This window comes from Polyodon spathula, chromosome 24, assembly GCF_017654505.1.
Source record: "Polyodon spathula isolate WHYD16114869_AA chromosome 24, ASM1765450v1, whole genome shotgun sequence".
In the NCBI taxonomy this organism is placed as follows: Eukaryota; Metazoa; Chordata; class Actinopteri; order Acipenseriformes; family Polyodontidae; genus Polyodon; species Polyodon spathula.
In genome coordinates this window covers 15,819,286-15,844,496 of record NC_054557.1, presented here as the reverse complement: position 1 = coordinate 15,844,496, position 25,211 = coordinate 15,819,286, and the positions used below count along the sequence as shown (strand labels likewise).

General features: G+C 41.3%; 1 protein-coding gene across 5 annotated transcripts; it reads right to left on the bottom strand.

The window, feature by feature from the left end:
• Nucleotides 1-1,291: 1,291 nt before the first annotated feature.
• On the bottom strand, nucleotides 1,292-24,780 carry LOC121299112 (perilipin-1-like). 5 transcript variants are annotated; one of them, XM_041226657.1, is made up of 9 exons: nucleotides 24,675-24,780; nucleotides 23,923-23,981; nucleotides 23,163-23,361; nucleotides 21,028-21,110; nucleotides 20,278-20,542; nucleotides 17,345-17,535; nucleotides 14,193-14,333; nucleotides 12,692-12,928; nucleotides 1,292-3,481 (listed from the first exon to the last, which is right to left on the bottom strand). In XM_041226657.1, the coding sequence occupies exons 2-9, from the start codon at nucleotides 23,965-23,967 to the stop codon at nucleotides 3,068-3,070; spliced, it is 1,575 nt and encodes a 524-aa protein (XP_041082591.1). In that variant the 5' UTR covers nucleotides 23,968-23,981; nucleotides 24,675-24,780; the 3' UTR covers nucleotides 1,292-3,067. The 5 variants fall into 5 exon arrangements, with proteins under 5 accessions (XP_041082591.1, XP_041082592.1, XP_041082593.1 ...); XM_041226658.1 differs by having other exon boundaries at nucleotides 12,692-12,889; XM_041226659.1 differs by having other exon boundaries at nucleotides 12,692-12,886.
• Nucleotides 24,781-25,211: the final 431 nt, after the last annotated feature.

The window sequence follows — 25,211 nt, the reverse complement described above, 5'->3', positions numbered from 1 at the left end:
GTTCTGTTAGGTTTTGTTTCACCAAAGACCTTGAACGTGCAGTGCAGACTCATCTCATTCATGTACTATTAGGAGTCCTGGACTTTAGCTGACCCAATTCCAACTGGCTATTACTTTCTGTTCCCATTTCCACTCACAGTTTTGGCAGTGTGGCGGGGAACTGTCTTGATGACAGCTCAGTTCCTGTGTATACTGGTGTTGACATACATAGCAAAGTACACGGAGTAACTGTTGTTTTATATTTCACAGCATTCTCTCTCATAAGAACATAAGAAAAGTTTGGGAATGAGAAACAGCCATTCGTCCCATCAAGGCCTGTTTCTTGTTAGCCCACTATTCTCCCCTACTGGAGGGAGCGAATTTAAAAGCACCAAATCTAGTCTTTTGTAATTTTAATGTTCCCAGTGTTTTAGATCCTACTCCTTCATCTGGCAGGCTATTCCATGCATTTATAACTCTCAGCTCCAGAACACCATGCCAAGAAAAAGCATCCCACACCATCACAGAATCCTCAGAGCAAGAGGAGCTGCTACTATCTGACACACAAGATCCAGACAAAAAAAGTCTGTGCAACATGTTGTGCATGCCTATGTGTGCTCATGAGCTCACATGTCCGAGTGCAGCCAGCACTCCTGACACACCCCCTGTAATATATAGTGCATTTTGTCTGAGGACAGTGTGTATCTGAGCGTGCTTCGTGCTTGGTGATCAAAGCTGAAGAGTGTGTGTTTTCATACCTGCAGTCACTGCACCGTATCAAACACACAGGTGTATTGGCTTCCTGCTCTGTTTCAAACTGATCTCTTTTTGTTTAGTTAAATAACATGTTATCTTTTTATTATCCAAGGTGCCGATGCATAGCTGACATGGACGAACATACACATTTCACTGAAACCCTGCAGTGTGACTGGTGAGGTGTGTGCATGGTGTGAACAGCCTGCATTGACCCTGGAGTTAACGCACTGCTTCTACACTCTTCTGCTGTTCCACTCAGGAGCATTTGAATTTAGTTTCAATTGAGTCTTTTTTTTTGGATTAGTTATCTCAGATTCAACCCAAGTGCTGCTAATGTTTGTTCTTCAGGAGAAAATACCTAAGATGTGACTCATTCTTGCCAGAGATTTTCAGGCACCATTTGCAAATGGAAATTAAAACTTGTATTTTCTTCCAAAAACTGGTAGTTTATTTTGACTGCACAGGGTGGAAAACCTAATAAAACTGGCTCCTGAATCATTGCAAGTCTGGCTGGCTTTCGTACAAGAAGAAAATAAATACAAACTCCGAAACGAAGAATGATTAGAAAGTACTTTATTGTTTTATTGAGTAAAATATAGTGTAAGCTTCCTATTCTGCAAGCTAATTGTGCAAGAAACAGAACAATGCATTGCTTTGTAATTTCTGTGAAAGAAACTATCAAAATACAGGACATATCTACGCCTGATTGCAGGATTAATAACCATGAATGAGAGAATCAGTTCAGATATTTGTTAAAATATCCCTTTTAAGATTCTGATTGTGACTTACAACCCAATGCAGACATAATTATAAGTGCACTCAAAAAAAGCTGGTAATTAAAGTGAAAAAAGACCTAAATGCATCCCCTGACACGAAAAATATCCGACTCATTTCCAAACTAATTATAGTAAAAGCAGTTCTCTTTGTTTTTTAAATCTTGGTTGCGGTATAAATCCTTATAAGTCCTTATAAATCCTTATAGTTTATGCTGTACTCGTTTACAATCTTTGCTGTCTTTAACCAGGTTTCATTAACATGGTCTTTCCAGAGCATGAAATAAAATCACAGGAACATATTGCAACTGGAACCTTATCTGTTCACACGATGGTATACAAATGCAAAACAATATATATTGTATACCGTGTATATCACAACATGAATGGTATCTAACGCTCTAGTTCTGATCTGCATAATCTCAACAGAAATACATGTATAAAACAGAATAAAGCTTGTAAATAGTTTGCTATGTAAATTGCAAACTTTGGTTTCTAAATGATTCTATGCTGTTTATTTGCAGTGTGTTAGCGAATGAGAGTGTTCGTTTAACTTGTCCTACACTGAGCTGTCTCATGGAAAGACATAGCAGACATTCAAGAAGTACACATTACTCCACACCTAGGTCTATGAACTTTACAGAAATACATGCTCCTGGCAGGTTTGCACCTTCGTCTTTAGCATATCTTCAGCTTCCCACTATCCTACAAAAAACGTTTGAAGCCTTCCAAGTCTTACTCCCTGTATTCATTTAGTATCTTTATCCCATGATGTGTCTTTCTCTAGCCTTTTCAGTGTGAAATTGTGCACCCACCCGGTCCCTCTACCCCAGTTCAGTCTCCCACAGCCTAACACCCCATCGTCTCATTAAAACGTACTGCTGCACACGAAAGCACACGAAAGCCCAGTTTTCACTAGAAAAGGTTTAAAGTAAAATTGACCTTTAAATGATCCCGGTTTGAATTATTTCTTCTCAACCATTTTTAGATTCAAGCCATGTGACATAGTGTTAACGTTCCAGTTCCCCATGTTGTTGCTCAATGTTTGTCTGAACAGCTATTTCTAAACCCTTCTAAATATTCTGACCTCTGCTCTCATGTCACTCGTAAACTGACTCCCTCTTGGTATGGCTCCTGCTCTCCTCTGTTAAAAGGTTACAATAATACTCCCACCCCCTTCAAGCCCTGCACACCAGTCCAGTGTCTGGAAAGAACAGAGTGGCTATTTTACTATACTGTGCATCTACAGAACACAAACTACAGACACTGGACCACAAACACAAACTAGTACAGAGACAGTGTTTCTGCCTAAGCTAACGTAATAGCGCTACTTTTCTCCCTTGTTATATATTGTAAGAAATGTCACACGACCATCTGGTGTTTAAAACATGGCTGAAAATGTGCAGTTCAAAATAAAAATAACTTGACAAGGACAGATTATACATGGAGGCGGGTGTTTTTAGTGGGAGGTTAGATATGGGCCTGGCTTTTTCAATGTAACCCTTCCCCGCCCTCACACTCCCAGCCAGCATGGAAACCAAACCCTGTTGTGAAGACAGTCAGTCCTTTTTAACAGTGGAATAGGCGCTGCTGTGGACAGATCGCGTGTAGGTGGAGGTCTTCACCTCCGATTGGGGCTTCTCTCCCATCCTGCTGCTGCTGGTCTCCCTGTAGGAATAGCCTGACCCCCGGGGACTGCGGGAGTCGGAATCGGCCCTCCCCAGTAGGATCCTCTGCTGGACTGGAGTCTGTTCCAGGACCTTCTGCTGCACCAGCTTTGAGGTGTCTGAGATGTCGGGCGGGGCGCTGTCCTCTCGTCCGGCCTGGGACTGCCTGCTGGGAGCAGAGTTGTTGCCTTGCTCTCCTCCTGTGTCTTCCCTCCTGGCTGCTGGGCTGGCCGGGGGGCTCTCCTTGTCACTGTTTTGGTTTTGACACTTGTCTTCTTCTTTCCCCTTGGTGGACAATCCAGGCAGCTGTAGGTTAAACATGAAAGCATGTCTGCTATTTAAAATGCAGCACAAGGACCTGTGTATAGTCGCTAAGCTATAGCTTCAGAAGAGCTGTCATGAAAGATGTTGCATTACATACTTTAATGTTGACCAAGGACCAGAAAGAACCTGGTATTTTAAGAGAAAAAAAGAATAACAGTGCAGTCACAATATCTATACTGCTGGGGTGTTGGGAGCCATGCACAAATATACTAGAATTACAGGAGAAGTGATTTTATACACAGTATGTTTCCCCAGCTGTAAGCCTGCCTTAACAAAATGAGATTAACTAAAATACTTTTTAAAATACATTTCTTTTCCGAGATTCCATTCCCAATTAGTTTTTCAGCAATGGCAGCCAGGTTTACCACCTCCATTTTCTGAATTAGTTCCAGAGAATATCGAGGACCTCAGCTTAATACAGTATCTTGTTTAAGACAGCACACTTCATGGATTTAACGACTCTGAGTTTATATAGCCAGCAACTGTTACATATCATTGTGAGCACAATGTTAATTGTGGTGCAATAAAACAAAAATGTTCCAGCTCTGTATCTCTATTCAGCTTCCCCTGGTACTCCAGGCGTCCCACGCCCCCACTGTGCTGACAAGCTGCTAATCAAGTCTGAGGCATCACCCGTGGGGGGAGGGGGGTGGCGATAGGCAGCTTCTGAATGCAGTAAATCTCGACTGTTGTTTTCTCTAAAGGGGAGTCTGTTTTTTAAAGAATAAAAATTGAATTTTCCTAGAAAGAGTGGGGATTCCAGCAAACAACTAGGAGACAGCTGGGGCCCCAAAAATCTCAGCAATCTGCACCAGACAGGCATAGCAATAAGCTTGAGCTGGCCTTGGTAAAAAGCCCAGAACAATCTGTTTCGAATGTTTTCTTCTCTAACTCTCGACCTCACAAATCCTTCCTGCTGCTCCCCGTCACGGCCCAGTCCCCAGGCACAGACTATCTGACATCAGGCTGCGTGTTTTACAGGTAGCCCGGTGCCACACCACTTGGAGTCGCCCTATCTGTCTGGATATTTCCTAGCAGGAGCATGGCAGGGATCAGTATTAGGTCCTCTGCTATTCCTAATCTACATTAATGATTTAGATTCTGGTATAGTAAGCAAACTGGTTAAATTTGCAGACGACACAAAAGTAGGAGGAGTGGCAAACACTGTTGCAGCAGCAAAGGTCATTCAAAATGACCTAGACAAGATCAGAACTGGGCAGATACATGGCAAATGACATTTAATAGAGAAAAGTGTAAGGTACCACGCAGGAAATAAAAATGTACCATATGGGAGATATTGAAATTGGAGAAGGAATCTATGAAAAAGACCTAGGAGTCTCAGAAATGTCTTCATCTAGACAATGTGGGGAAGCTATAAAAAAGTCAAGATGGATATTTCCTAGCAGGAGCATGGCAGGGACAGTGTCGACGCAAGGGACTTTTTCAGCCTGAAAAAAGAGGCGGGGGGGTTCAACTCTATTAAATAACCCCAGGCTTGTTATGAGCCCCAAAGCAGCTTTGTCTGATTCTCTTGACCTCTGCCAGGCTAATGGATCAGTCTGCAGCCATTTCACAGCGGGGGTCCTCTCTGTTATAAACTATTACAGTGGTGCTGTTTACATCGACTGTCAAACACCTCCACGCTTTCTACATACAGGGATCGTGTCTTTCCTCCTGCTGAACAGGGAGCAGACATGAAATGAAGCTGGATGGTAGCACAGGTAATATTTAATACCATGCTATAATATTAACCATGGACTTCTTCACTCTCACCTTAAGGAGTCTGCAGTATTAACAGGGTCCATGGCCATGTCTACTATGTTCCTTTCCTTTCTCAAATCCCAGCGGCCAGTTCACTTGTATCCATGTTAGATCCCACCACGCAATCATTAAAAGGTGGAGCTCAATCACTGAAGGATTCAATGGGTGTTTACCCTTATTGAAGCGTACTGCAGTGAAGTGCTCCATGGTAAAAGCACTGCAGTGAAGTGCTACAAGGTGAGACGTAGAGCATGGTAAACTTAACAAAGCAAGACGTGGCAATGTAAGCTGCAGTGAACATGATGTACAGTAAAAGAGTGGGACTGAGCAGCAGCAACACTTCCAGTGTTAATTAAAAGTAAGGAAATCTTGAAGAAATCTGACATGTCCAGCGAACACAATTCATGTATCCAACTTGTTACAACACATGCATGTGAGACTGACTTAGCTCCCTGCGGAGCCGTTCAAAGCGAGTTTAAGGTGAGTGTTTTAATCACTGCTTTCATCACAACCCTTAACTACAGCCAGATAAAGCTGGTAATGCTGTCCTGATCCCTTGTCTCTAAGGAGTTTGATTATGTTTAAAGCTAGACAGATGGTTCTTTCCCTGAGTTTACACCTGGAGCTTACGGTAAACAAAAAGATTGTCCTGATCTGCCGTCCTGCATCGCTGCCTCTCTGGAGTCTTTTGTTTAAACACATGCAGGCTTTTACAAGCTCCCCGACACTGGCTCCTGCATCTCCCCTTGCAGTTTTAAAAGATACACTATCAATCTTTGGAACTGAGAGACAAGAACAGGCTCAGGCTAAAAGCACAGGCTCATGCCACCTGGCCCAAAAGTCCTGCATTCTGTTTCTGAATTGCAGATTCACAGAGCTTCAGAAGGGGCTGAATTTGATTTTCAAGACCCTTATCATGCATTTTCACAAATCTTAACCAAACTTTTAGACCTATGGCAGGCATCTATTCCCCTTTTATAGTTTTGGTACAAGCTAGTGAACTGTTGATTTTATTAAACTATTTCACCTTGACATAGTCCCAGATTACGAAGTCCCTCCATGTACGTGCGCACTGATGTTTATACAATGAGTAGCGCTGCAGATTCATATCAAACCGAATCAGCACGTGACTGAATGGAAAATAGAGCAGTTTAGTGCTTCGGGGCTTGACTGAAATACTGTCCATAGCATTCCCTTAAACAATATGCACACACATTGGAGTTAACCTATGGAATTCAGGTAACGTGATCCAGTTACTGTGAAGTGAAACACACTTGTGTACTTGTAGAGTTGATTCTGACTGCTTTCTTCTCTGGTCTGCACAGAAGAAACAGTTGCCTGCTACTTTTAAGGCTTTAACCTTCATGCTCCTTAAACGTTAAGGCATGAAAACCATAAATGTCAGTCAATGTGGAATAACAATCCACATTTGACCTCCAGGGCTGACGGTGTGTCACACATCTCAAATAATAAGTCCCCTTAAGAACATGGAGCAGAAGCAACATGGGGGGGGGGGGTTGAACATGTGATCTCATCCACTGACTTTAAAAGAATAAATAACAGAAGAAAACTAATTGACTGCAGCACAAGAGTATTATTACCAACAGAGTAAATAGAGAATAAATAATGTGCGCTACACAACTTTATCAGGTTATCAGCACTGGGAAGCCTGGATACAATGCTGTTACTCTGTGACACTGCATCATTATTCATAATCATAGCTATGGATTATTACATTTGCAAAGCCTGTGATCACAATTGAGATACCCTCTGCATATTTTCAGCTTGTGACAAAATCTCTGCTGTTTTATTCAACTGTGGCCAGTGTGTGTATCAGGTACAGTCACCTGACCGGCTGTTTTCTCTTCATTTTAGAAGCCGAAGGCAGCTGGATTTGGGCGTGTCCTTGAGCCGACCATCCATTTATCATGGACTTGGAAAAACACTGCCAGCTCTTGGCCTTGATACAGCACACGGCTTTCAGCTTAACAACTGCCTGCCTGAGGTTCAAATAAGGAAAACAAGCTTCAGTAGATGTCTGATGAGGCTTTTACTGTTTCATTAGCCTCATTAAGAAGCCATTAAAACAGCTGGAGCTTAATCCTGTAATATGGCCCCAGTAAGTAGTGTCTGACGCATTTTAAAAAGACCATTAAAGGCATGCCTCTCTCTGACTGTGATGCACATTCAGAATTCAGGGAAATCTCTGAAATATCAAAAACTCTATTACTAACCCGACCTCCACATTCAAAAGATAACAATTCTGGAACTGGCTGATACAATGAAATAATTCCTTGCAGATCAGTCAAAACCCTCTTTTAAAAAAGAAAATTAATTAGTGTTTTCTTTTTTGTTTTTCAGTCACTGACCTTAAAAATACATCACTGCACTATATAACAGCAGTGCTGTGCTCCATGCACCCGTGTCACCTTGTGAAGTAGCTTGTTTCGAAACGCTGGCGGGTAATAGCATGTGTCTAGGTGTGCCTCACTCATGGGTGTGGTGCTGCCTAAGGTGATGTTTTTATAGAGTTTCTGGTAAACATGTAATCACGTTTAAAAGGTAGTCTTGCTCCTTATTCACCAAGTGAATGTAATGTAATGTCCTGACTTTGTAACGCCTACCACAGGGAACCAGATTAAGTTTATAATGAATGAAAGGACAATGAGCACCTATACTTTTCCACAGCTGTCTTACAAAACCTACTTTAAATTGGTTTTAATACAAAAGGAGGACATTAGGAGGAAAGCCTTTTCTTTTCCAATTCTATTCCTGTTTATTATTGCAGAATTCATTCTAGTACCAAGACAGCCCATACTGAAATGCTCTCAGGGTTGCCATGGATACCGTAACATAATATTCTCACCAGTCAATAGGCTGAGACAAGAGCAATGTTATACAACTTCCGTACGGCTACAGAAATCCGTCAACTGTTCGAATCTTGTGTCATTAAAACCGTTTTGTGAGCCAGTTGCTTGTGAAATTAATTAGAAAAAAATACTCAGAGATATTCAGAAATATATATATTTTTTTATTATGGGTAACGGTATCCATTAATTCTGAATTAACAAAGACTTTACATTATGTTAACTATCACATGATCTTCTCTCTGGTGGTGTGTGGGTGGATGACTTGACTCCGTCAGCCTTGACCTTAAAGGAAATACAGCAGAGAGTCAGTGTCGGCGGCTGAAGCCTTGTTACACGTCTGCTAGCAAACAAACAAACTAAAAAGACTCATTGTTATTCCAGGTGACTTTAAAAAGGGTAAGAAAGCAATAACACCAATAAAATCAAGCCATTTCTATACTACGATTTTGATCATGTAAAATACAGCTTTATTCTGTACTGACAGCACTACTGGATATTCACTTTGAAAACAAGAATAGCCCCCCCTCCCCACCCCCCCCAAAAAATAAATTGAATTGAACTTTCGCCTTCTGTTAGGACATAAAGCATTAGCCATAGCCAGTAGGGGTCTGGAATGCCTAAACTGTAAAAAGTCTACAGTGCTTTTCCTTTCCTTCAGTGAAATGAACCAAAAACTAGAAGAGGGTGGAATTCCAGCTTTTAAATAAAGAGCCCAATCCGTGCCCCCCTGCAGAGTCATTCTCCTGACTGGCATTGAGAGAGCCAGGGAGGAGAGCGGTCTACATGCCTGTCTGTCCCCTCCCTCTGCTCTCGAACTGTGATGGAATCTGTTTGGACATTTTCCAATGCCCCCTATCCACCTCCCCTCCCTTTCTCTGGACTGAAACCCTGCCCTGGGGGTGCCTCGTTGTACCAGGAATGCTATTATCGTCCTGCTGGTCTGGGGATCTTGCTTTACAAATCTGTTGCTGAAACAGCATTCGCAAGAGGTCAGCTGCCTCTTGGGATAACTCATTAACAAACTAGGCAGTTGTAGTTGTTTTTGCAAATAGGAACTGACTGATAAGGCAAAGGTCTTGCATGAAATAACAAGGAGTGTAAAACATTAATTTGGAATAAAAAAAGGTGCGTGTGAGTTGGGACAATGACCCTCAGTCCTAATCAATGAATCAATTAGAATAATGCATCTGCGACCCTAATTAACCTCCAGGGCAGTGCTTTCCCTGGGGCGGTGGCAGTGCTGCCTTTCCGTCTTGGGCTCCTATCTTTTGAATAGTCAATGCATGACTGTGACGAGGTAGCAGTGTTGTAAGTGAGACTGACAGTGCTGGGGTACCAGGAGCTCCCCTATAAGAAACTGCATCTTCATCACAGCTGCTGGTTATTCGTTGTTTTTGTTACACTAGAAGGATAGCAGCACCATAATTAAAATCCTAGGGCTAAATATCAGGACATAATTTATAAATCACTAGCATGTCTAGGATTGCAATGCACTGATCAGTATGGATTAAATGTGCCCTTTATATCTTTACTGCTGTAATGTTGTCTGCAAAGGGCTGTATTCTGATGAAAAAAAATATTGCCTGAAACCTCTTTAAAAGCAATTAGAATTGCTTTTTTAAAATTGCTCTCAACAATAACTATAAAAGACTGCAGTTGGCAAGGCTTACATGTGTGGTTCTGATTCAAGAACAGGCTTTACAAACTAAAACCAAAGGAAAGCACAAACTAAAACCAAACACACAAGCGCAATAAATCATTTCCAATTACACATACTGCTTTACCAGACACCCCCTATATTTATAACATCAAAACACAGACACAATTATACTTTCTTTAGGCAACACCCACTAACAGCTCTATGCACGCTCACTGCCTCGTGCCAAATCTCATTACAAGTTCTGATGACAAATGATGTGCTGAAGGAACAGAAGTGTTGTTATTTAACTCCACCCCAAAACATGCTCATACCTGACTGAAACATACTAATCCATTTCACATGAACATGGCAAACTATCATTGATTAGTCAGTACTCTCCTCAACACAGCTTCACAATCGTTCATACAGATCTTCAGTACACACAAGCAGCCTTCAAAAGCAGCTGGCGCTAACTTAAATACTAGCTGACATCCGACAGGTCATTTTGGTTTTAGGGTCACCTCATTTCTAGATCAAAGGATGACCCACAACACTGACCCCACTGTCTGTCTGCTAATCCGACTGTAACTGTATGACTAGGATAGCATGTGTATTTCACTGCCCTCCCCCTCTCTTTAGTGCAGCTTCTGTGAGGAGCTAGCGCTTTTAATTAATAGAGGCAGGGTTCTGCTTGGTTTTCTTGGCTAATGGTGAACATCAGCCCATGTATGATGAGCACACCATGGAATTAACGATTGCATATAATTATTACTTACAAGAGTCTCACTTGTTGTTTTCTCCCCCGTTAACAAGGAACTTGTACAGATATTGGGCTAAAGCGCTCCAGATCGTCATTAGCACTGCAATTAGGAGGCTGTGTGGTCCAGTGGCTAAAGAAAGGGCTTGGACCCAGCTGATGCACAGTCCACACACCCTAGTCTCTGTAAGTGGCCTTGGATAAAGGTGTCTAATAATAAACTAATAATATTTTTTTTTTTTCAGAAAGGAAACAAAGCATATTTCATTTAGACTTGAAAGTGTTCTTGAGGTGTTTTTTTATTTGTTTAGTAGAAATGATTATTTGGGGTAAATAGAGAGCCTGCCTATAATACATATGAAATAGACTCTTCTCGTTTTGTTGTTTTAAGTCCACATGCTTTCTCCTGAGGATGGTGTTGTAATGAGGGATATTATTCTGCAGACAATGGTTAGCACTGTGAGGTCAGCGTTTCGCTTGGTTGACCTGTCAGAAACTCAAAGGGATTAAATATGGAATCAGTTCTTAAAAATCAAAGAGAACCATTAGGCCCTGCTTAGTCTTCATGTATCACATCCTAGCCTTGTATTTAGTGTTGTATGCCTGTATTTAATGTATCTGCGTTGTTTTTTCACTGTTGTATTTAATGTACTATGCCCTGTATTTCACTGTATTTAATGTATTATGCATTGTTCCTCACTATCTTGTAAAGGGCTTTGTGATGGTGGTCCACTGTGAAAGGTGCTACTTAAAATAAACATTGATTGAAATATTGATCTATTAGTCCCTGAGCTGAATCTACATCAGCACAGGCCAGTCTGGTAGCACACAGCTAATTGGACAGAAGAGCGCAGGGTCATTTCATAGGTCACCAGGCAAGGTAGAGATAGGATTCGGGGGAGAAATGGGAGAAAAATATTCTGTATGCAATTTATTTAGTAAAAGACATGTCAGGGACTTCAAATCTATATTGTGAGTGTTCTGTTGTTTACAATCTATACTGAGTGCTCCGTTGCTTATAATCTATATTGAGTGTTCTGTTGTTTACAATCTATATTGTGAGTATTCTGTTGCTTACAATCTATATTGAGTGTTTCGTTGTTTACAATCTATATTGAGTGTTCCTTTGCTTACAATCTATATTGAGTGTTCCTTTGCTTACAATCTATATTGAGTGTTCTGTTGTTTACAATCTATATTGTGTGTGTGTTCCATTGCTTATATAAATGTATAAATTACATATAGAGACATGTTATCATCGGAATAGAGAGTGAACAGCACTTGAGTGCAATGTGTGTTTTCTATGTTCACTGTGAAGTGTTCTATTTATCAGAGCTTGGACAAGGTAATGGCTCATTAGCCTTCGTTCCCCTGGGCGCCTAGAAAATCACTCATTTAAGTCATTAATGGTCTGAGACCATAGAGGAGCCTAGATGAGATTAGGCAGCGTTTGCCGCATAGGAATAACGTGCACACAAAAATGTCATGTATCCTGCAGTTTTAGTGTTTAACAGGAAAGGGATATGCCAATTATTACTGGCCCCATATTATAGCCTGTGTCATTCCTTTATTTATATAAAATGCATGCGACTGAAAAGCCTGGAAGCCTTTTCTCTTTGGCTATACAAGGGGGTTGAAGTTTTGTAAAGCAAAGACTCATTTAAAATGTTCCTGGGCTAAATGTACCCTTTCTCGCCCCTGTAAAAGATCATGATGCAACCAGCACTTCTCATCTAAACACAAGGTCCAAGGCAATGCTGCTTTAATCTCAGGGCAAAATATCACAGAACTCTCTTACACTATTTCGTTTTTTACTATTATAACTGGCCAGCCAGCCTAATTCTGCAAGACGTTGATTCGTCCAGCACTAAATGCTCTGAGAGCACTTTCAATAGCATAGCTGTTGTAATGAGAATAATATTTAAATTGTCTCACTGGGGGACTGAATTGCAACTTTGCAATTCCACAGTGGCTGTAAGGCTAGGTTGAGGTTTAGGGTAAAATGAATTGGATTTAAGAGGTTCAGATTAGTGTAGGATTATGTTTAGCTGTTCCTGGATTCATGTACATAGAAGATCTGACAGTGACAAAATGCTCTAAAAAGCACAATACAGTACAAAGTGCATGTCCGTGAATAGGTGACACATTATTGTGAAGGTACTTACTAGGGTATAATGGGACACGTTCTTCACAACCTGGTCCCTGAGTGTGCCCAGGGTCTCTCCCAGTGAAGACGCCCTGTCCTTGACCACAGAGACTGCCTGACTGGGGGTGATTTGTCTCAGATCCCCCACGGTCTTCCATAGTGCCGCGGGCATGCCTTCCACGCTGGAGATCACAGACACATAGGCGCTCTGCAGCTGCTGTCCAAGATTGGTAACAATGCTTAGAGCTTCATTGCTCTAAAAAAATAGGTTGGAGTGTATTTAAACGATTTCAAAATTAGGCATCAGAAAAAAATGTAAACAAAGGACTTGCAATCGGTTAATTAAAATCATCATCTCGTGTACAATTGGATGATTAAAATCATCATGCCGTGTGCAATCGGATGATTAAAATTATCATGTCATGTGCAATCAGATGATTGAAATCATCATGCCGTGTGCAATCGGATGATTAAAATCATCATGCTGTGTGCAATCGGATGATTAAAATCATCATGTCATGTGCAATCAGATGATTAAAATCATCATGCCGTGTGCAATTGGATGATTAAAATCATCATGTGTGCAATCAGATGATTAAAATCATCATGTCGTGTGCAATTGGATGATTAAAATCATCATGCCATGTGCAATCAGATGATTAAAATCATCATGCCGTGTGCAATCAGATGATTAAAATCATCATCTTGTGTGCAATTGGATGTTCAAATGATCAGTTTTAAATGACCAGTTTTACTAAATATCGTATCTTTCTTTCTTTCCAGTAAAATACAGTATCACCTATTTCTAAACTTGCTCTGTGACTGGTCAGTCACACACATTTACTAGTACTGCAAGTAGCTAATTCTAACTAGGGACCATTAATACAGTGACCATATGCCTACTGAATTATAGGTTAGCTTCCTACATCAGCACTGTAATTGAAAGCTGCTTGACTATGAAACAGACAGGCCATTTAGTTTTCTAACAAGGATGAGAAACTTTGTTTTGTTTTGTGTAAATCCACTGACCTTTTTATGATTTACATGTTCTCATTATGCTGTGGAAGAATGTCTATTGAATGCTAAGAATGCAGTCAATTACATTTTATTGGAATACCACACAAAGGCAAATAAAGAGGTGGCATTAGGCACCCTTCAAATCACCTTGTAGTGCAAGTCTGGCATTGCAATGCTTAACCCTTCCAGTTTCAACACCACAGTGTCTGCATTCCCGACAATTTTAATCTCGCATCTGGGGGAAATCTGGGGGAAGTTTTGCAAGTATGGTGTGCAGGACACCCCAAGCTGGAGGTTCCAGAACAATCAAATTGTACAATGTTAAAATACATACACTAAAATAACACTGATGAATACGACCCATATTGCAGAACCGTTCTGGAGAATTTACTCCCCAAAAAACATTGCTGCTATAATACTGATTGTTGCGTTTTCTGTGCAGGTGTGATGAAAGCATGTTGTTTGAGCAGCACTATTCACCAGCTCTCCCCTGTATTCTTTACCTCTGGCAGCTTTCCCTCCCTCTTCCTCTGGTCCTTGGCACTCTGCCCTCCCTGCCAGCCCCACAGCAGCCCCGACACTGAGCTGCGGGCACTCTGCAGAATGCTGCCTACCACCTCCAGGTTTTTCAGGGCTAAACCAGTCTGCAGAGAACACATTATACTGTAATCAGTTCTTGTAAGAGAAAGAACACATACTGCACAGTCAGGTGCACACATTTTTACGTTACAGGTCCCACAGCACGAATTTGAAAAAGTGCAGGGGTAGCGAGTGCACTGGATAATTTCTGGTCAAAAATCTGCACTGGCTGACTTCCCTACCTAAACTATCCTGGATTACCTTCCCTACATGATGAACTACCAGGTAGCAAAGACCCCTGAGCAGGTGCTTCCATAATAGATGACACCCTGCTCTGCTTGCCAGAGATGGAACGCTTTCTATTCTCAGTGACGTCGGTCAATACTCACCTAGTACATGGTAAATTGCCCAGAAATGATGTGTGCTTTTTACTGTAATCTCCCTTTGTTTCTGTTTCCAGACTGCTTGAATAAATATCAAGCGCAGCCCCCACAAGCCAGGGTACAACATCACCTGTCATCTAACTGGGACACCTGTGCCAGGTTCTCATGCATTAACCACAAAAGCACTAGCACTGCTCACAAGCCTTCGTATCTGACAACTGACGTCAAGCCCTTTCATCTCAAGGACTCACACCTGACCTTCAGTATTGAGTTCCCACCAATCAGCAGAGACCATTGTGTTCTTGCCATGGCGGTGACAGAAAAGCAGTGACTAAACACCTTGCACAAACAGTCTTTCTTGCAAAGCAGATTAACTGAATATTTTAACATGGCTTGATTAACTTTGTAAGCAGGAGTTTGGATACAACTGAGCTTGCAATGAAAGGTTACACCATATTTATCTTAAAGTGGAGAAGTGTTTTTCTGAATCTCTACAATAAGCTTTGGGTCAGGGACTTTAGAAAGTTAACTGGAGTATTGTTCCTGCTAAGGTTTTCAGTTTTAGATAGAGGTATGCAGCTGAATGCTATTCCTAAATTAGTACACGCTCATTCAATTCAACTGAACTACAACTGCATAACCACACTTTTTCAGTCTCTCTCTCTCTCTCTCTCTCTCTCTCTCTCTCTCTCTCTCTCTCTCTCTCTCTCTCTCTCTCATACACACACACACACACAGCTGTTGAATTTCAAAGATGTGTTGGTTAAGAGATAAAGCAGCCCTAGACCTATTACATATTCCCTAAGCAACCAAACAAATACACTGAGAAGGTCAGCACAACATCCTCATCCAGCAGGCACTTCAATGCCATTACCTACCAAATTCCCTCCCCTAATTTCAGTCATTTGTCTTTAACATCTTGCATTAGTTCAACCAAGGATGCCACCCGACTGTTCGACAGAGACTAATTTCCAATGGCTGTGCCCCACACTGCTCCCAAGGACATACTAATACTGCATAACATCAGCATGATCCATGAACACTCCATTGTGCGCCATGTTAAGCATAGGCTTTCTATCGACAGCAATTCTATTTTTATTTTAAACAGAAGCACAATGTTTAGTGTGAGCCATCCATTCACAATCAGAGAGCCTAGGAAAGCTGTATTTCACATAAGTCCAAGCAAAATGAAAAGGACTGTCCTGGGACCTGAGAGTTGGCCAGTTGAGGCAGTCTGGAGAACAGTAGAAGACTTATACACAGCCTGGTTAAACACACGCCGTTTCCTCTGGCTGCTCTGTGGGGGCCTCCGGCTGCCTCTCCCAGTTACTGATCATGTAAAGCACTGTGTTCATGGCATCCACTGTACTGGACATGCTGTCAAATAAATATGAGACAGACCTCTCTTCTTACAAGGGGGGAGGATGGGCTCACTTTTACATGAATGTTTGTGCTTTTTGTCTAATAATAAGCGATATTATTTGGTGAGTTGTTGTAGGGACTGAGCCAACTCTTGGCACTAGAAACGGAACTGAATACAGCCTATTGTAGTTATGGTTCAGCTGTGTTCCACTGGCTCATTCCGAACAAGAAGCCCTTATCACAGGTATCATATGAAATATACCACAGTAGTCTATAGTACAGTAAAACTTGGCATTGCAAAACTGTGAATGCAAGTTGTGGTGAAAATGTTTAGTCATTTGCATTATGATACAACAGCGTGCTATTTAAGGCAGGAGTTCAGAAGTACAAGACAGATGTTCCCTTTTCTTCTGCCTCTTCCAATAGCCTTGTGCACAAGCACATGTGCTTATCTGGTGTATAGACACAACCCACTCACCAGCCTGTGTGCATGCTCTATGGTACGGTTTCTATTACCCTCTCCTACATAGCTCCCATTATTCTCCATGTGCTGCATTTCCATTCACACCATCTCTGTCTCCAATGCCTGCCAGGAAACCATCAGCTGGTATGGGGCGGCTACAGAACTGCTTTCATGGTGCTTTAACTAACAGCCAAGCATGCATCTTAGCATCCCAGGTCAGGGCAGCAGCAGAGAATCAATACACTGTACAGCTGCCCTGTAGCTCATGAAGCATAAAGGAATGTAAACAACGGGTCCCTGGTTACATGCGTGATGTAGATTGTATTACTATGGTGACAGAGACACAATACCAGGGCTGGCACGAATGTGTTTATCTCTCATCCACAGCCAGTCTGGTGTGTTGGACAAAGGACAAGACAACTTTAATCTGACATCACAGATGATTAAACCATGAAAGAAGCTCAGACTATCTGATTCAAGGAGAAAAGCACCACATCTAACTGACTTTAACAGATAGGAACTCACACTGGTGTCCTGATAATAACAGGAGCTGGCCCAAGACATTGGTGGTATGTGTTGCTTTTCATTTGATACAGATGGCTGCAGTTTGTAACCTACAGTACACTATATTAAATGTAGTCACAGATGCTTATTCAGTCAATGACCAAGCAAGGAATGATAGGAAAAAACAGCAGCATGTGGTTAAACTGCAGCTAAACTACACTTCACCTCCAATGTATTCTTACTATTTCAACAGGGTTATTGGTGCACTTGTCTGTGCTATGTCCTATGACAAAACAATTGAAGTTTGTGTGGTTCCCACCCTATAAGATTAGCAGTATTTTACTCAGCATCTTGTGCGACCTACCAAGGGAGATACGCCTGGTATCCACGTGACCAGCTCCTGTCCCTGTGTCCTGGTCTGGTGCAGTTTATTGGCTGTCTGCTCGTAGGCACGTCTGCACACAGTGCTGGCCAGGGTCCCCAGCCGCCTGTAGCTGCTCGGCTTAGTGACAGGCTTAGCGACATCTGACCCCTGGCTCTTGGATGCATCCTTGGCTGTGTAAAAGAAAACAGAATGTTTTCCAGCATTTCCTGCTGGCTGGGACATTCCAGGACCCTTTTACAGCACGTCTATCCCATTTGTATCCTCGATTGCTTTGCTATGTCAATGACAGCACACAATTGCTTTGCAGAATAACTTGTAAGATGCTACAGGCTACAAAGTAGGGTCCCTCTACGTGACTGCACTGCGTACCTGCTCCATTCTGCAAAAGGTGACACTGGTTAGGGATGTCTATCGACCCACAGAAACCACTGTAGTACTGGAACCAATCCCAGGCCTTGCACAGCATTCACAGCAAATTGCAACACTGCAAGCCTTGTAGGTTTCCCATGCTCATACTGTAGCTTCAGAAACATGTGCAGTAGATTGAATTATATATAGTAAGGAGATGAAGTGTCCTAGGAAGAAGCTATACTTAATTACTTGGTTTGGGGCTGGGGTTCGTGTTAGGGTTAGGGTTGGGTTTATAGTTATTCATGTAGGCAGATTCTATACAGTTGGGCAGGTTGATATCTAAATGAAAAAGCTCTCCTTGCTAATAACGTGCTCATCCGTATGGCACATCATGTTCTCTGTGCAGCACTCCTCTACTTTATTTAGCTTGTTGTTGTGCAAAACACAAGCTTCATATGCCACCTTTAGTAATGGCGCTAATGAACCGTGCTCCCAAATAGGGCGCTGTTCATTTCCTGTTCACTTTTTACAGCTGAGTGATGGGGAGAGCTGATGTTTCCTCCAAAGCAACAATTAGGGGTCCCTTCCTTTTCCCTTGTGCTGGCGCACAGGCATGTCGTACACAAAGCCTTGCTTGTTCACATGTTGGTGGCTCAGCTCACTGTTGACTTTGGGTACAGCTCTGGCAATCCTAAAAAGGTCAAGGAGCCGTTCTAGGAGGCTGGTCTACACTCAGGAAAGCAGGGCACTCCAAGTCATTGTTTATTTATAAAGGTGTCACGGCTAACCAGATTGCATTGTGAATACATTTGCTTTTCATTCAAGAGAAAGCAATCTGCTGTTTTCGAATGACATGCATATTAAAGCTGCAGTTATTTGTCAAGTTTTAATAGCAGGTAGGAATTGATGCATTGTTGCAAAGCCCTTCTTGCCTTTCAAAATATTATTGTGTTTGTTCACTGAAATGAAGTCATTTCAAAAGGTATTTTGTTTGTGTTTTCCATAACCTTTCCCAGATGTTTGAGCTAAATTGCTCAATGTAATTAATGTTTATTTGAAAGGTACCCATGTGTGTTTATGTCTTTGCAATCAGCTCAGTTGCTAAGCAACAATGAAGGTTGTGTGTCTTGTCAGGTGGATTGTACATGTTGTGTAAGATATAAACTAGAAGATCACGGATGTATCTTTACTGCATGCATCACCCCTCTATATCACCACAGCCATGGGACAGAACAGATGGCAGGCTTGTTTCTATTTTTAGGGTTGTGTATACCACATAGTTCTGTTCTAAACTTTTCAAGTTTTCAAATTTTGAAGCCTCTTTTACAATTTGAATTTTAAAACATGGAGTAAAAATTTGGAAATGTGGAAATCTGTTAACTGATTATGCAACAACAAAATGTGAAGTGACAATAAACCAAAGCTTAATTGTTAAGCTTGACTTTAAAAATAGAATCGTAACTTTTCAAAGGGTTTCATGTACTGAATGACACAGCCATGAGTTTTCCATTAGATTTGAAAACCAGACCCCCTTTAAAATAACATGCAAAGACTGACATTGAATGAAACCCTTCCTGTGAGTTGTTAAATATCAGTTTTTGATTGTTTTTGTTTTGTTGCCTGTTTTATAAACATATGCACAGCTTCTTTATGGACTTTTTGGTTTAAAACACACAAATTCAGGCTAAACGACTAAGTGGATATAACCAAGAAGTGGAAGCATATTTTGTCACCAATTGTCATGTGCAGTGATATACTGCCCTCTAGTGCTGAGATGCCATATTACAACAAACCAAAGAAAAAGCTGGCTGTGGTTTTTATTGTTTATCTGATTGTGGAGATTATGACTGGTTGCTAGATTGTCTTATCTGTGATTCCATAAGTCACACCAGACATCTTTCATTGTTATCTGACTGCCTGTGAATAGCTTTATCAATGCCAGGGCTCCAAACAAAACACAAATACAAAGTGAAGCCAGCTGGGGGCAGGAATGTGTTAACGTTTACACACTCGTTATTGCTACAGAGCACACAACACGACCAATAGAAAGAAAGTGCTTTATACTGAGCAGATTTGCCCCTGCAGATACTTTGGCATGGGCTCATAGCTTTCTCACTGGATGCACTGCTATAGCAATAAGCTCCTTTGCACTTTGTTTGTATACATATTTATTTATTGGCATGCAACAACAGAAGAAAACCAATACATAATGTGCTTTCACCAGGCCCTTTCGAAAAGAAAAATAAAGAAACATAAAGTCGCTTCATTTTGTAGCTCTTGCTGTTCTTGCTGAATTTCTGTTGATTACAGGTCTGATACACATACTGTAAGCGTGGAATGAGTTGTGAATGGACTTTGCTGCCCAGTGTCCAACATATTTGGCATTAAATAGGTATGGGAACATACACAGTGCAGTAAAGGGTTACTTCATGTACAGGAAGCCTTGTGTTCGCTCCTACACTCAATGTACAGTAAAGGGCTACTTCATGTACAGGAAGCCTTGCGTTCGCTCCTACACTCAATGCAGTACCGGCACGCTGTCAGGTTTTATTTCCCATTACCTTGTTCCTCCTGTGACTCCGGCAGGATGTAGTTGACCAGCTTCTCGGTGGTGGTTAGAGCCACGTCCACTCCCTCCGCGGCCAGCTTTGCTGGCCTGGTGTTGACTATGTAGTCGATGGTGCCTGTCACCATGTTCACTGTCTGCTCATAGCCGCTCGCTGCCAGGTGGAGCGCCCGGTCGGAGGTGCTGGCAATAGGGCTGGTGATGCCATTCTTCACCGTGGTAACCGTGTTTGTAACCACCTCTGCAATACCCGAGGCAAGCTGAGTGAAATAAAAAAAAAAAAAAACACAAACCACACCAAGGCAGCTGTTTAATCAAGCTTAAGTTCAAGCTACAGCACTTGAAAGTGGTCCACTGTGCAAATGAACAATCTATATCAATACATGATCCTGGAAATCCACAATTTAAAGTGAAAAAAAGACATTTTGAAAGTAGCATTCCTCAGCCTAGCAGATGTACCTTTTAAATGCATTTAATACCAGTTTTACTCGGATAACCCTTATGCCACTTGCAGGTTAGTAATACCTGCGTTGATCTGTCGGAAATCTGAATTTTGAAGCTATATATTTGAGCTTATTCTAAAAAGTTATATAAGAATTATATACAGTATTAAAAGACAAGCAACACAGATGAGTCCACAGACACTGAAGACAGCAGGTTTCCCTACACATGTGCAGTTGTGGATGATTTGCTTCACTGTGCTTTGGGTTGGGAGCTGTGGTGTACAGTACAGTACAGCGCTTACCTTCTCAGGAGGGTACTGCAGTGCTGGGATCTTATCCTCCAAGCGATCCAGTCCTTTACAGGCAAGGTTATTGGCAGCTATGACTGGACACAGGAAAGCAACACTGTTACACTGGAGAAAACACACCAATGCTTTCATCTATGAAATGTTGAAAATGTTAGGAAAAAAGGAGCACAGTTTCAGACACATAAGAAATATATATATAATTTTATTTTTAATTACATTTTTTCCCTCATTGCTTTAGAAGAGGAAACAATTGTATCCTCCTGTGAGGTCGTTGTGCATTTGCATCTAGGGATAGAGTTATCGTGCAAAAAGATCTGCACATTCCACACACTGTAACTATGCACAATAGCATTGCAATGAAGTGTAAGTACACATGCATTTACTAAGTAACTACAATGTAAATACACAGTCATTAGAGACAATTAATGTAAAGTGTTACCAAATAAACTTCCCAGGAAAGCTAAAAGCAATGAAAATATCTGTAACTGACAACACTGGCAACAGGTCCTACTGTGCAAAATCTTCCAGCTACTGCATACAGTACTGCCACAGAAACCTGGAACGAACTGGTCCATCTTTTGTAAATGGATTACTTTCACATGAAAGCAGGCCAAAGTCTCTCCATCAGAGTCAATAAGCAATCATTTCTGCCGATTTTGCCAACAGTCAGCAACATTCCATGCCAAAACTAAATGAATTGGCTTGGATTCCTCAGAATCAGGGATTGTTTTTTTTTTTTTTAAACATTACAAATAAATTAGCTGCCAGAGGGGAGTACGAGAGACATTTACGTCAATGAAGTTTGAGTATTGATTTATATCTGTTTTTAATCAAACGCCAGGTCTTCAAAGCTTGTGCACCACATTTCTGTGTTGAAAGGCAGAGTACAATTGCCCAGGAATTGGGAAATACTTTCCTCATCTGGACAACAGGTCATTATACCCATCAGTGTTTGCTCTGTGAAAACCATCTACAAAGCAGTCCTAAAACAGCCAGGGATCACCGCTCCAAGTACCATGCCTGTCTGTACAGTGTGATCAACACGAGTACCATGCCTGTCTGTATAGTGTGATCACTGCTCTGTGTACCATGCCTGTCTGTACAGTGTGATCAACACGAGTACCATGCCTGTCTGTATGTTGCAGAAGCACGCTAGACACCGTGTCTCATTGCCCTACACTGTGCAGCATGGTACTGTATGCCTTTGCTAAAAGACGCAGATGGTATTTTGGTATTAAACTGTGACTGTTAGTGAGTGGAAAGGCGAAGGACAGAAAGCACAGTTAACCCTCACAGCAGCCCTTCTGAGAGTTAAGCATTCCTGGCACAGCGGTTAAATTAAAGATTCCAATTCCTTTTACTCTCTGATGTCAACAGGTTTACAGTTAATCGCTTAAAGGAACTTCCCCAGAGAGCTGCACAATGGCTCTGCTCAGACCAGGATTGCCAGCTGCACACTCCAAACCTTGAACTCAAATCTGCAAAAAGTGCATCCAAGTTTCAATCACAGGCAACGGCTGTATAGCTCTGCTGCCCTGTCTAGACATGGCTTATTAACGTGCCAAATCAGAAACAAGACAAGAAAACAAAACAAAAAACAAAAGTGTCTTCGTTGTGCAACATCCCAGAGAGCATGTAAACCGATCTAAGCAAAAGGGCAGATGAAGCAATAGCAGTCGGTTCTCGCTCCAACAAGAGGAATTTCCCTATATTACGACTGCAGTTTATATGTGGCTATTGGAAAGGTCAAGCTGTGACACACAGTTTGACTTATATTTAATCTGTCAATTTTTAATATGTACCCTACTTCTTTTAATGGTATTTTAACTGAGCAAACAGTGCCATTGGTGGACAAATTATGTAACTGCAGTTTTCTCTTTTTTTTTTTTTTAGTTTTTTTTTTTTTTTTTTTTAAACTTGACAAACTGTATCTAGAATCCTAAGTAAGAAGTCAAATTAGCTGCCAGCAATGTCTTGGGGGGTGGTTTCAAATGCAGGGATCTTTATTGTCTATCTCTTTTATTCACAGCATGTGTTCTGTCAATGATAGCCTGCTGAAGCTTTCAGAACTGTGGGGTTAGATGTCTCTGTAAGCCACACACACACACACAGTACTGCACCAGACTTACACTGAGGCTCCAGCCCCTGGAGGGCAGGCTGTATGCTCCACACGGCAAGGCTGGTGGCAGTCTTGGCTCCCTTCTCGTACACTTCACAGACGGTGCAGATGATGGGGTGGGTCTGCTTGGTGCTCGAGTAGGTTTTCTGGATGAGGCTGTACGTGGCGCTCACCACTGGGAGTTCAAAGAGCCTCCCGAACACGTTCATCTTCAAAGGACACAAACATAAACTTACAAGAAACTCAAGGGTTCAAGCCACAGCTGGGGTTTTATACAAACTGTCTGCATTGCACAACCTCTTCATTACAGGAGGGGCTCATGCAATACAACATGATTCCCAGTGCTGTCAAAGGCTTTAAAAAATCATGCTTATCCCTGACTGGTATTAATTGATCAAATCAATGCCTAACTCAAGTTGAGAAACATTTCAGCTCGTAATTCAACTGCTGATCAAGGAAGTACTAGGCACTTGCCAAATGAAGACATCAGCCTTAATGTTGTCTTGCTGATTTGAGTTTGATAAGAATTTATAATTTGAAGTACATTTCAGGGGACTGCAATAATCTAAATCAATGTTTTCATACCAACACAAAGATGTGCTCTATTCTATCTTCAAAGACATAAACTAAGAAGAAACAATTTAAAAGACTATTTACAGCAACTGCTTATGCATACAGCTAGGTTGTTTATGGATGGTCACAAGTGAAAACATAATAATCATAATAATAATAATAATAATAATAATAATAATAATAATAATAATAATTACCTGTCTGTTATCCTTTTGGACAGGAGAGGTTCTCTCTGTGGCCATGGTGACACGTTAATCTATGAGAATGAATAGAGCAGCGGGTGAGCAGGTGAGGTTTTCCTTGCATCATTCAGTAAAGGATTTGCTCCTGCAGTTTGCAAGCATGTCTCACACTGTTCATCAGCAGCAGTGGAGGAAGAAATCACTACCTGCTGATCTGCACCAAGCAAACTGAACACAATCTGAATACATGGAGAATAAAAATAACTGTGCAGTAGAGATTAAACAAAAAAACACACACACACACACACCACAAAGACATTAGAGGAACACATTACCAAGGAAATAATCATTTCAGAAAAAAAAAAACACAAAAAAACACAGCACAAATTGAAAAGTATGGACAGGTGCTCTGCATCGTTACTCTCAAAGTATAATTACCTTCGGTAACCAAGGAAACTTCTAATTCAGTCATTGCAATAGACTTACGATAAACCCCACAACATTGTAGAAGAAGTCTCAAACTATACAGCTACACAATTCAGACTCCACACAATAGGAATTCTGTTGTAATCAATGTATCACTTACTGAAATGTACACTATTTTAAGTCACTTTGTCATCACAAGAAATACACAATCTTGCTTTAGCAACTAATGGTTTTAATAAATACATACATATTTATAAACATTACTATGCATACTACTACTACTAATAATAATAATAATAATAATAATAAAAGTATGGAAAATGTGAATATTGAATATTTACATAAGTATAGCTCCCCTTGCAATGCTCTCCAGCTGCGTTGTGATATTCCCTCCTTGGAGCAGAGACTGACACACAGCAACTAGAGACACTGTACTAGCACTGCCCCGCCCACCCACACTGCAGTGATTGGCACACAGCAGCCTCTGCTATACTGCAAAACAATGTTAAAAGGTTCATTATAGCAGTGGGTTCAAGTTCAACTCACCTTTACTCATTTAGATCTTTAGATCAAGGAAACAGGAAATACACCCCAGGTGTATGAAGGGGGCGGTGCAGGTATCGCTTGCATGTGTCTGTGCAGAGAATTTATACACTCATTAAGTCATGGCTTGTGGTGGAAGGGTTAGGTTTCTCATAATATAAAGGGATTTTCAGCAACCTCATTCAATATTAACACTGCACTTGTGTTGATGAAATTATTGCAAACCCCCCATCTGCTAAGCAGGTTGCACATGTGCAGTTTTCAAAGGAGGACATGTTATAGCAAGCATGGGTTTTCATTTCAGAAATGAGATCTGCCAGGACCAGCAAGTCTTA